The sequence below is a fragment of the Echinops telfairi genome, unplaced genomic scaffold (assembly GCF_000313985.2).
Source record: "Echinops telfairi isolate 266 unplaced genomic scaffold, ASM31398v2 ScPeMD7_31;HRSCAF=116, whole genome shotgun sequence".
NCBI lineage: Eukaryota > Metazoa > Chordata > Mammalia > Afrosoricida > Tenrecidae > Echinops > Echinops telfairi.
The window spans coordinates 1,849,439-1,863,313 of record NW_022103928.1 but is presented as its reverse complement, the minus strand read 5'-3'; the positions used below and the strand labels follow the sequence as shown (position 1 = coordinate 1,863,313).

At 35.7% G+C, this 13,875-nt stretch overlaps 1 protein-coding gene across 1 annotated transcript in view; it reads left to right on the top strand.

Moving 5' to 3' along the window:
* Positions 1-13,875, top strand: part of CHL1 (cell adhesion molecule L1 like) — a 266,472-nt gene that overhangs the window by 130,783 nt on the left and 121,814 nt on the right. Inside the window, exons 3-4 of the mRNA XM_030885602.2 lie at positions 72-140; positions 7,105-7,260. Of these exons, the coding sequence (XP_030741462.2) occupies positions 7,170-7,260 (91 nt within the window). The 5' untranslated portion in view covers positions 72-140; positions 7,105-7,169. The remainder of the gene's footprint in view (positions 1-71; positions 141-7,104; positions 7,261-13,875) is intronic.

The window sequence follows — 13,875 nt, the reverse complement described above, 5'->3', positions numbered from 1 at the left end:
ATCAATAATTAATCAATTATTTCATTCTGTCATCTCTATTTTAACAAGCTACTTTTATTTTTATGTTGCAGACCACCCCCCTAACAAGGATTTGATACAATAAATATTCATGTTTACACATCGACTCTTCTATGAAGGAGGTATGCTGACCTTAGCCAGCTCCAGCCAATATAGGCTTGCCTGACCCTTGCATGTGTGCTAAGTTGGCAAGTCATCAAGAATTGGCTGGTGCAGGGTAACTGACCTTTCATGGTTGGTGGTGTACTGTTTGCTAGCTTTGGAAAAAAGGCAATAAGGCCATGTGCCTTATACCATTCAGTTGCCTGGCCCAGGTTTGTTCTAATGATAGCTGGTATGTAAGGTCCAAGAGATAGTCATTGTGTATAACACATTTTGAGACCTAGACTCAGAACAGGTATACTCATGGTTTCTATTACATATATTTTTAAGCATTTTATTGGGGGCTCGAACAGCTATTATCACAATCCATACATACATCCATTTTGTCAAGCATATTTGTACATTTGTTGCCATCATTCCTCTCAAAATATTTCTACTTGAGTCCTTGATATCAGCTCCTCATTTTCCCCCTCCCTCCCTGCTCTCCTTTCCCTCATGAACCCTTGATAATTTTTAAATTATTATTTTGTCATATCTTACACTGGTCAACGTCTCCCTTCACCCACTTTTCTTTTGTCCATCCCCCAGGGAGGAAGTTATATGTAGATCCTTATAATCGGTTCCCCCTTTCTACCCCACCTTCCCTCCAACCTCCCGGTATCACCATGCTCACCTCTGGTCCTGAAGGGATCATCTGTCCTGGATTCCCTGTGTTTCCAGTTCCTATCTGTACCAACGTACATCCTCTGGTCTAGCCAGATTTGTAATGTAGAATTGGGATCATCATAGTGGGGGAGGAAGCATTTAGGAACTAGAGAAAAGTTGTATGTTTCATGTTTACTACCCTGCACCCTGACTGGCTCGTCTCCTCCCCGCGACCCTTCTGTAAGGGGATGTACAGTTGCCTACAGATGGGCTTTGGGTCTCCACTCTGCACTCCCCCCAACCCATTCAAAATGATATGATTTTTCGTTCTTTGAAATCAAGCCATAAAGTCTGCCACGTGCAAGAAGTGAAGAAGCAGTGTTATGATAGGAAGAAAAGTGATTTTGAAAAATATGTGGATTCAAAAAGAAGAACAGAATTTATGTTTCTGAAACCAATCCTTCTACTTTCCCTTTCCGATTTTTTTGATGAGTTCTCATTGTCATCAAGTCGATACTGACCCATAGAATCTTACAGGACATAGTAAAACTGCCCCTTTGAGTTCCCAAGACTCTAACTGTTTTACAGAGTAGAAAGTCCCATCTGTTAACCAGGGAGCGGTGGTTTTGAATTGCCAAACTTGCAGATACAACCTTGCCCAATACATCAGATGATGTGTACTATGAATTAATTATTTGACCACTGAATGCAAGTATGTGTTAGAGATATTGTAGCTTTGGTTCCAGATCACTGCAATAAATGGATTCCTATGAATTTTCTGTTCTTTCAGTGCATATCAATTATGTTTACATGATGCAATATTCAGGAGCCTCGTTGGTGCTCCGGGGAAGAAAGATGAGGCTTTTCATTCTACTGATGAGTTCTTAACGACTTTTCTACTCTTCTAAGGATTGACAGTCTCAGAAACCCATAGTTTCTGTGGGTTGTACACTGTCGTGTTTCTATGAGTCTGCATCAACTTGATGGCAATGAGGGTATTCTATTAATTGTGCAACAGCAATCTGAAAAATTTTGAAATATTTCGATAATTACCAAAATATGGCACAGAAACACAACATAAGCACATGCTGTTAGAAAAAAATGGCTTCATTAGACTAGTTCAAGGCAAATTTGCCACAGACCTTCACTGTAGGAAATGCAATGTCTGTGAAGTGCAATAAAGCCCCACTCAATTAAATGACAGTATACTTGTACTTCTGAAAAAACTTTCATTTTGAAAGTCTTGGGGATTTTTAAAAATGTAATAGATATATAAGGTACCATATTTTCTGGATCATAATATTTTAATAGATACTCTTATTACCACTAGCAACTTTCACTATCATTATCAGTATTACTATTAGCAAATATCTGTTCTTTTCCTAAGGTAAACCTATATTAACTTATGAAGCCCTCATTAATGTGTTGTGGGGAAAGAAACTATTAGCTTCCTTTGTAAAGATAAGTTAGAGTTTGGGGAAAATGGAAAAGACCATTGTTTTGAACATGTGTTTTCTTGAATTGATTCATTCTTCATGATCTTATTTACCACACTTTATTCACTTCTGTTCAGCAGGGCACAATCACTTTGCATTTATGTAAGCCTTTAGGAGCCTTAAGGAGCCCTGTCCCATACGTGTTGGATGGCGAGCCACAGGTTGACAGTTCACAGTCATGAGCTACTTGCAGGGGAAAGATGAGGCTGTATGCTCCTGTACATAATCGTAGCCTTAGAAATCCTATAAAGATCCTTAGGTGTCAGAATTGACTTCATGAAAGTGGAGTGTTTGTTGTGTTTACTGTTTGGAGGAGTTGTAAGAGTCCTGGGTGGTCCAAATGATTAACATGCTCAACTACTGATTGAAAGCTTAGAGGTCCAAATCTACAGAGTCCTCCTAGGAGAAAGGCCATCTGCTTTTGAAATATCAGCCGTTGGAAACCAGGGAGCACAGTTGTTCTCTGTCACAGATAGAGGGCTAGCAGTAAGAATCCCCAAAATAGCCACTGGTTTGAGTTGACAAACGCTTAGTTTTGTATATTTTTTACAAAGCTGAAACAAAATTACATGGATAACAATGAGTACAGGGGGAAAGAAAATGTTCTAAAATTGATTGTGGTAAAGATTGTACGACTTCTTGAAATGGTTGAACTATTGAATTGTATGATATGTAGACAAAGTGCCAAAAAAACTATTTTTAAAACAATAAAAAAAAAAATAGCCACTGGCTTTATGGAAGCTTCACAAGCAGGTTGAATTGACAAAGGCTGGACCGATTACATTTTTGACTTTCTTTTAGAGAATGACTTTAAGGTAAGAGTAGGTTACATCTGGCTTTGCCGAATTGGAAGAATTTTAGGAACATCTGAGGGGATATAAGTTTGTGATAATAGTGATGATTTTATATTACAGGCCACTGTATTTTGGAGAGCAAAGGGTTTGCATTTTAAGTGATTGATTTGAAAGCAGCCCTCTGTGGTGTGCATGCCTGATTCCACGTTTCTGATTGTTAACCAGTGTGTTGCTAATCTTCCTGGCATTATTCACACCTGAGAAATTGAGACAGGTCAGAAAGTGTCACGTGCATGATTCTACTGTTGAAAAACAGGGTTACTAAACAGAATGCGTGTTATGCATTCTGACAAGGAAATTATCGCTGACTCCCTAAACTGAAAGCAATTTCTGAGCTGTCGTCATCACTTAATGGAGTTCTGCTTCCAGGGGAGTTGCATTTTAATGTCCAATGACTTTTATTTAACAACCTCTTGAACATATAAGTCTCAAGTAAATTGAAACTAACCCCTGCAGGACATAAAGTCAGATGTTGAATTAACCATTATCCATAATCTGGTGTCGTTAATGTTTGCCATGTCTCTTAATCTATAGTCTTATTTCAATCCAATGGTTCGTGTATCTTCTTCTTTATGAGAACTGCTTGGACCAAGTCCATATACTTGCAGCTATTAAAGTTTGAAAAGTTAGATTGTGACTAACAATTTCTATCTCTAAGTTTTTTAACTATAGCAGGTAGAGTCTAGTGAACTTGCTCATCTAAATTAGGATATTAATTAAGACTGTTCTCACTTATTTGTCTGGCTGATATTTTTATTCCCTCTTTCAGAGCAGGATGACATATTGTTTATAAACCTGAAAATATGGTTTCCTAATAGCATCATGGTTTTGAAAGCCTTGCTCTTTATAAATAGAGAGCAGCTCATTAAAGAAAGACATGAGAAATCCTTAAGCAAAAGAACTTGAATATTAATGGAATAGAAGAGTAGATAATAGATTTCAAGCAAAGAATGATCTATAATTACAAACAATGAATTTAGATAACTCTTATCAATCTGTTTCAGATTAGAAAACAAAGCAAATATTCCAAAGAGCAAGCATTAACCTTTTCCTTAGACTTTTCATTTAAGCAATGACTATCTGTCTCAATGTCACCTCTAAACGTAAACAAACACAGAACTTAGTTTACCTAGTTTAGCGAGAGTTCTGATTTTTTATAACAAAAGCAATGTTTGCCCATTTTGTTGATGTTGTTTGGAATAGAGTTGATTCTCTTATTCCCTGTTGTTACGACCCATGGAAGCCCCTTCAAACACTGACAGTCTTGGTGATGTTGTGAGTTCAGACCCACCAGTTGAAGCATGGCTTAAAGATGAGACTGTTGGCTCCTATAAAGATTGGAAGGCCTGGAAATTTATATTGGGTCGCAGTAAATTGGAGTGTACCCAGTGGTACAAGAAGCCTTGTTCCTAGGGTAAACACAGGGTTAGCGTCATTGGAAGCTCTGACCAATCAATACTTGTTTTATTATGATTCTGTTTAAAGACAATTTTTTGCTGCAGTTATGAGCCATGGAGTCACTTGACTCATAAGGACCTATGAATAATAAAAGGAAACATTTTCCATTCCTGTGACATCCTCACATTCATTACGTTTCAGTAGACTGTTGCAGTCACTGTGTCAGTCCAGCTCATTGAAAGTCATCTTTTTTTGCTGACCTTTAGCTTTATGATATCCTTCTCCAATGTTTGGACTGTCTTGTGCAAACTAAGAAAAATAAAGTCCTTCCATCCTCACTTCTACAGAGTATCTTGCTGTTCTTCACCTGAGATTGATATCTCTTTTCTTCTGGCAGTCCATGGTATATTTAATATTCTTTGCCAATAGCATAATTCTAATGCATCGAGTCACATATGCTAAATGTCTTCCCATAAAAAGAGATGCATTTTATTTAATGCACATTAAATTAATTATAAATTAATAAACTAAATGATTAAATGCTTATTCTTTGACATTGAATTTATGACCAATAGCACTATAAGTCATTCTTCACCCTAGTTTATCTAACCCATTTTTTTCTCTTAAGGCACATCATTGAGCATACATATGCTTGTAAGAACAGTGGAAAGTACTTTAAAAGTAGAATTGGAGGGCATAGTAATCAGAAAAGCACCACCAAAAAAGGTTAAAAAAATGAGAAACATGACGTTGAATGAACTGCCAAAAGAACTGCCCAAAGGACAATTGCTTACCAAAGAACAAGAGCTGAGACAAGAAGACAAAGAGGAGGTCGCCTTCTCTGACCTTAGCTGGCACAGAGTCTGTCATGTGAACATATTTTTCACTGCTCTGTGAATGTGAGCAGGTGACCATGTAACTGTCGCAGGTCCTAGGTTACAAATAAATTTTAACAAGTAGATCAATTCACAGATATGGAATCTGATAATAATGAGATTGACTCTAAGTCAATTTATCAGAAAAATGGAATTCAATTAATATAGTGATATATTCAGTTATAAATGCAAGTTTTTATCATTTTACAAAATATTCTAGACCACATAAGGATTTTCCCCAATTCTCATTTTACAGGTAGATTAATTGCACTAGGAAGATTTAGATTCATGTCATTACTCAAATTCATGAAGAAAAAATCAACAGTTTTTTCTTTAGTGTGGTGGTCTTTTCCATCATGATCAATTGAACTTTTCTCAAGTCAGAATGTAGACAGGATTACTGTCTACTCAGGTCCCCAAATGCATAAAACAAATGAACAGCATAATTACTAATTTGCATTTGACTTACTTGACCCACAGAGATAAGGGAGCCCTGGTGGCCCTGTAATTAAGAGCGTGCATGCTCTTAATTCAATGCTCTTAAATTCAAGCCCACAGTTGTTCCACAGGAGAAAGAAGGCAGTCGGCTTCTGAAAACATTTCAGTTTTGGAAAGCCTCAGTCAGGAGCAGTTAACCTTGTCCTTTGGGATCACTATAGGAGGGGATTGACCTGATGGCAATAGACTTGGTTTTGTTGCTTGATACATTTGATAGTCCATAACTATTGCGATTCAGCTTGGATAAAACTTTAAAAGCCACAATACTTGGAATTAAATATTACACTCATAGTTTGTTTCTATCTATATTGTTATTAATTACTAGTTCAAAATAAATGCAATATACATAGTCAGTGAAAAGGAAAATCATGTACATAAGAAGCTGATATTACAAGTAAGAAAAAAAATCATTATTTGCAGAAGTACATTCTAAACACTGAGATGTTTTACATCAAATTTCACTTTCACAGTGTTCTACTAAAAAGTAAATTGGAAAGAGAAAGGAAACTTTGAAACTTGAACCTTATTGTATTTGATAAATTTGGAGTGAATAACTATCCTAATTAAATGGAAAATAATTGATGATGCTGTTTGCTTCTTGAGCCAAACCCACCTTTAGGACTTTTAGTTGAAATCCAGGTCTTTCTCCATATCTTTTATTTTTTATCTTCTTTATAACTTGCCAGAATAAAATATTACATTTGTGATCTTTATTGCTGAGTCAAAAAGAGTTAGGGGCCTGATATAAAAACTAAATGTAAAAAAGCAACATTTTTAATGAAATTAACTAAGGCTAGTCTATTAGTGTGCTACATGTGGAAGTGAAGAGTAATTTCACCAGAAAAATAAAATATTACAGACATAATCTTCCATGTTGATTCAAAAATCGGTGCATTATATAAAGACTAATTGTGATAAAGCCACCTGAGTAAAATTAACTCAATATTTAGACACATTCCTTGCAACATACTAGTATCTTCTAGTTAAATATTTATATGACTTAAAAATATTATTTAATTGAAATGGTTTCTGGTTTATAATGTAGCATATAGGAAGTACATTTTAAATACAAGAAGGACAAGCAATTATATATTTGGGAAAGTATTATATAATAGTTTCTTAAAGAAAAATATTTTTAAAGAAAAAACTAAGCTCTAGATTGATACTTTATACACTATGTACTAATATTCTATTCTTTTTTTTTTTTAATGCTTCCAGTCTCACATCGTTCTCCTCAGTTATACCACGCGATTCTTTCTGGTTTCTTTCTTCCCTGAAGAGCAATGGGGATGCTATTAAGTGGAAGAGGATTGTTCCTATGTATAATTTTCTTCCTGTTAAAATCCTCAACAGCAATTGAAATACCACTCTCAGGTAAAGTTACTGAATTTAGTAACTTTCATGAATTCCATATTTGTTGTATTTTTTTAAGTAGTGAACTTATAAATTAAGGATGCATCTCTTCTGACATAGTATGTTTTCTAGTAATCTGTAGTCAGAATTCAATACAGTAGTTTTAGATTTTGGATGAAGTACATTTTGCTGTTACTATTTTGCAGCTTAGGCTTTATTGTTTATAATTCTGCTCTTGATTATTTGGAAGCATGGAAAAAATGAAACAAAAACAAACCAATCTATATACATATCTCTCTCCATCTCTATATATGATATGCCATTTTATTATAAATCTGATTGTCTGAAATAGCATAAGAAGCTTTTACTTTTAAAGCTCTGATTAGTTTAAGAAGAATTATAATTTTAGAGTTACTGGAATTAAAAGAAAGGGATTGTATAAAAATTGCAATAAAACTCCAATGATATCTCAATATCTAAATATAAAATATCTATATCTAAGTTCATTCCACTCCAATCAATTGATAAATTTAAATGTTCAACTTAGCAAACTTAAATTTATCATGTAACAAGAAACACAATCTATAGATAGCATGACAATTTAAATCAAATATGGCCTATAATATTATAAGCATATTTTACTTTTAAATATTCAGATTAATTTAAAGATAATCATAATTTAAGGATAACTATTAGTAAGCACATTTATAATGAGGAATTGCCAGAATTCAACAGAAAGGAACTGAATAGACATTGCATCAATATAATTATGCATAAATGAAAATAATAAATTAGAAAAAAACTAAAAATCTATGGTTTATACTAAAGCAAGACTCACAGAGCACATACAATGATGGAAAATGCAGGAAGATAACATGTTAGTGTGTGAAAAGTCTTGTGGATACATTGGCAGTGGAGGCATCTCAGCTGTGGTGCAGCAATCCAGGAGCTCTCTGATTGACTCAACAGCAGAAAAAGTGAAGCAGAGAGAGAGCGTGTCCTGCCTCCAGGGAGGAAGAGAGGAAGTTCACAGAATCCTCATGATAAAGCCACACCCACAAGGAAGCATCATCAGGCTGTATCTTGTTTGACAGGCTAGGCTCTACCCCTTCACTCTGTTTACCAGGTTGACACAGATTATGTAATTACTACCACAGATCACCCCTTGTCAACTTGACACTTTTACACAACTCTTTAGCCATACATATTTTTAAAAACAAAGCAATAATAAAGTCATATTTGTGCCTAACAGGATAAAACTAAAATGCATGCAACTCAAAATGTGCCAACATCATTTAAACATAATATTCTGTGAGTGAACAAAACAAAAAAAGGTCTAAACTTTAAAATTGAAGTTTAATAACAATAGGCAGAAGAAAATGCATAAACCTAGTATAGCCAGATCCTAAACTCAATTCTTAAAACAGTCAAATTCTATCCTTATCTATCTTACTGTACTTGTCATCTAAACTATTCCATTGATAAGAAATATGACCATAGGCCTCTGACTGCATCGAGTGGTGGTGAGACCTCTGTCAGTGGTTTTAACCTTCCGTCAACATTTTGACTAACCAGCATGGTTTCACAGAGGTTTAAGGGGTGATTTTTGTCCCCTGAGCTCAAAATTTACATTTACCACATTCATTTCTGGCATTACGAAATGGATTAGCCAAAGACAACTTCTAAGAATCAAAATTTTCACTTCCCATGACTTTTCCAGAAAAGAGTTGAGTAAACAGTGTGGCCATATCTAACCTCTAGCTAGCAACTGAAAAGCTGCCATAAAGCAGAGGTCAAAAAGCATCCTCTCTCCATTTTCAGGATTTGTTTCACTAGTACTCCACTTCCGGTACCATAATGTGCTAGGCCAGGCTGACAAGAGAAACAAATCCAGGGCACCCATATTTGTGTAAGAAAGAGCTTTATATCAAAGTATAATTGTCTATCAAGAAAGCATCCCAGACCAATTCAGATTAAGTCCATCAGTCCAGTATTAGCCCATAAGTCAGATGCTATGTCCATAAATATGTCTTCTGACTCACACAGAACAGGCAATGATGCAAAATGCAGGAAAATCCTGTTTAGTGGGTGAAAAGTCTTATGGATCCAGTGGTGGTATAAGCATCTGGCACAGGTCCCTACATGGCTTCAGGAGATCTCTGATTGAGTCAACAGCAGAAAAGCAAAGCAGAAAGAAAGGGTGTCCCGACTCCAAGGAGAAAAAGAGAAAGTTCCCAGAATCCTCATGAGAAGGCCATGCCCACAAGGAAGCATCATCATGTAATTACCTCACTTAGTCCATTATAAAAACCCATAATAATTAAAAGTTAAAAGTATATATTCAAATAATCTATTTAGTGATACACCAACTATATAAGAAATGAAAATGTTTTCTTGTGTTATAAACTCATGGGATCTAAGAGTCCTTAAAAGATAACTTTTAGCAAGGATTAGATTGAACCATATGAAATTACCAATATTATGCTTTTTTTTAACCTAAAAAAGGCAATTTTATATGGTTCAATATCCTAAAATGTCAAAACTAAGGTAGCGGCTCAGTTTAGTCCAAGTTTCGTATGACCTAAGAATTAATGTTGCAAATATTATAAATCTAACTAATTGTAATGAGCCTGCTCAAGAGTTCATGAGGGGTATCCTAAATAAAATGAATATTCAAATTGTTAAAAAAAAAAGACTATTTAGACTGTTTTTCTCCCATAGTGTTTCACTAGATTATCCCTAACTCTATTCCAAACATCATTTGGAGAGCTATAATATACTAGGTATTGAGTAGATCTTAGGTTCTTGGCATGGGAAATGCTCTTTGCTGATGAATAGTCTCTACCTCCAAAAGTTTAATAAATGTTAGAGATGCTAAAATGAATTAAATATTTCTTGTGAAAAATTAAGAAATTGATTGTAATTAATAAAACCGGTGATTCCCTGATTGATTCTTAACGTGAGTTCTCTACATAATCAAAACCAATCACGAAAATGGTTCACACATTGTAGAAGTAGAAAAATGCCAAGAACATGGGTCATTATGTTGGGCTAGTGTCTTTCCTGATTCATGTAGGAGTGGGGCTGATGAACCAAGAATATGGCAGAGCTAGATTTATCCAAGGTTGTCAGACTAGATTGCAGGCCGCTGATAAATCCAAGGATAACCAAGTAATATAACAGGCTATTGGCTCAAGTCTGGAGAACCAGAGGTCTACAAGCCATTTTCAAGATCCAGATCAGGTAAAAAGCAAGCAAACTTTTTCACATGCCCACTTATGTTGGAAGTGGGTCACATTCCCATATAAAATTCCTTCCAACTGATAGGCTATTCACAGCATATATCATTATGGAGTGGATTAAATTATGTTACATCTCATCACAGGGGATTACTAGGTTTTAATCATTAAACCACTGATAATCCTGGCCCAACAATGTTGGCACAAAACTTAAACTGTTACATACACATACTCTAAAGCATGTATTTTTTAAATCCATTTACCAGGGCTATCTTAAGTCACTTGATGCAGCAATTTAACATGACATAACATGGGAAACTTTGAATTTTATCCATTTCCCAAGGTAAGAATCTCTTCTTTGCTGCCCTTACAGATAGCCAAGCCTCTGGTCCAATATTCATTGTTCTTTAGAAATTCTACTTAACACATACACACATATGTATACTACTTATGAACATATTTATGTTATCATTTAGTTAATCTAAAATTTCTCAATTAAGCACAATATGGAATTTTCAGGTGGTGAAAATAGTTAAAATGCTTGGCTCTTAACCAAGGTTACCATTTTCAGTTCACCCAAAGCAAAAAGAAGGACTTGGCGTTCTCTTTCTGAAAAATCAGCCATTAGAAACCCTTCAGAGAATGTGTGAGGAGGATTCAAGATGGTGGACGAGGGAAACACACTCCCTAGACCATTTCAATAGAGACCTGAGAAAACGAGTGAAATGAATACGACAATCTTCACACCCAGAAGCTTGAAGGAAAGAATTCAGAATTAAATCAACTACTGATTAGAGGAAGATACAGAATTAAAACAGCCAACAAGGAAGCATGTGAAACAGTGAAATGACAATGGCTTGGCAAAGCATAGTTGTTTTGAATGATTGCAGAACAGGAACTAGACATTTCCATCATGACCAAGACTGGACCGGCACTCACAATGGTGACCAGCGATCTTAGAGTTGTGATCTCTTCTCTTACTCTACACAATTTATGCTTATCACAGATGCAATCCCTCAACCTGATGGCTGATCAAAATCCCTCCTTAGACCCACCCTACACTAACATTTCTGAGCTCGTTCCTCATCCTCTCCTTTTTATTTCCTATTTTTCTCTTTTTCTTTTTGTTTTGTATTTTTTGTTTCTTTTCTTTGTTGTTTGTTATTTGAAGTCTTATTTACCTGTTAGTTTTGAAACCACAGAGCTGGCACACCATGCCCACACCTTTGTGGTCTGCAGTGCACATGCCTGCAGAAAGAGGACCAACCTCACACTTTAAGCATGTTTTGTGACAAACTCTTGTACAAGATATGTTCTATTGTTTCTCTTGTTCTTTCTTAAATATTCCTCACACATCTTGTATTTTTCTTTTCTTCTGACCAGCCTCCTTTTTCTCTATTAGTTAGTCAATAGCAGGTGAACATATCAAGCCACCATATTCACAGAGTGAACACCATCACTCACTCAAGCACCATTGGCTCAATGACAGACAGTGGCCAATATCTCCATGTTCTGCCCTCAGATACTTGCCAGGACCAGCATTCAAAACATATGCTCACACTCACACCCACTGCCAAATCTACTCAAAGACACACGAGGCTGTCTCAGGGTCGCCAAAGTAGCACCCTCACCATGGTGTGAAGCATACCAGCATTGTTGTTGAGTTTCGTTGCCCTATGTCAGTTCTGACTCATAGTGATCCTATGAACAACTAGACAAAATGTAACAAAATAGATACAACATAATGAAAAACAATCTGAACTGGTCCATCCTGAAGAATCAGTCCGTCCTCATAATCAGGATTATGCTTAAGCTCCTTGTTACAAATATCAATCCATCTGGTTGAGGATCTTCCTCTTTTCACAATATGCAACGTAAAGAAAACAAAAACAAACACAAAACATGATTCTCAGAGACTATTGACAACTTCTGTCCCCAAAAGGCAAAATGATTCAAGCAAGTAAACAAAACACAGAACTGGAATAACTTTGAGATGAATAAATGATACTGGAACTACCAGATAATGAGATAAAAATAACTATATGTAAGCCTCTATAATAGATTAAAGAAGAGATCAAGGACAATGCAGATAAAATCAAGAAAATAATAGAAACTCTATAAGGCAGTTACATAATCTGGGTCTACCTTGAGACTATGAAGAGTGAAGGGGTGGAGTTTAGCTTGTCAATCAGGCCATATCTTGATGACCCAATTTGGAGGCGCTAAGGAGATAAATAGCTCAATGGAGGTAGGACACATACTTTCTGCTTTGTTTTCCTACTGACAAGACACATGAAGCTTCACTAATAGAGCCAGAGCCCTGAAGCTGGAGGAGACAGATGGAGAGCCACACCAGCACTAAAATGTTTCCACCACCACTGGATCCACAAGACTTTCCACCCACTGGCCTGTGATCTTCCTGCATTCTGCATCATTGCATATGTTGCATGAGTCTAAAGAGGAAGTTTCATCCTGGTACCGATGGGCTAGTATCAGACTTATGGACTAGGCTGGGATGTTTTCTTAATACAATTACTCTTTATATAAAGCTTTTTCTTATACATAAGGGTATCCTTGGATTTGTTTCTCTAATCAACCCAGACTAACACACTCTAGAAGAATCTGGGAAAGCTATGCAAGAACAAACTTACAATGTAAAAGGAACATTACAAATGACACGAAAATAACAAATACAAATCCAAAAGATTAATGACAGAGTTTCCACAAAGAGGAAAGACAAAATAGTAGAACTGAATTTACATAAAACAATTAGTGAAAGTAAAGATAAATGTGTTAGTGCTGATCAAATAGAGAAATAATAATAAAAAAGGGGAAAACAAGAAAGTCATCTACAAAATAGAACAAATCAGACTGAGCTATGCTGGTTTCTCAGCAGAAACTGGGCAAACAAGAAGGCAGAGAGATATAAAATCCTAAGAGAAAAGAAATGCCAATCAAGAATTATGCAAAATTATGCCTCCAATTCAATTACAAAATTAGACATAACTAGGCAAATGGAAATTGTAAAAAAAACACAATTAAGGTGATTCCATCATCGAGAGAATTAACAGTAGTCATCAACAGTCTTATGAGATTAAGAGATACATGACATCACCTGGAAATTAACCCAGATATAGAATTATTCAAAATACAATAAATGCATAAGACACAGTGACTGCATCAATGGGCTCAAACATAAGAACAATTGTGAAAATGACCCAGGACTAGTTGATATTTCATTCTCCTGTACATAGGGTGACTATGAATCAGAATTGGCTCAATGGTATAGAAATACATCTATGTGCATATATTTATAGGTTTAGTATTAAGGTAGCAGATGGACATTGGGCCTCTACTTAAGTACTCCCTCAATGCAAGAACACTTTCTTCTATTAAA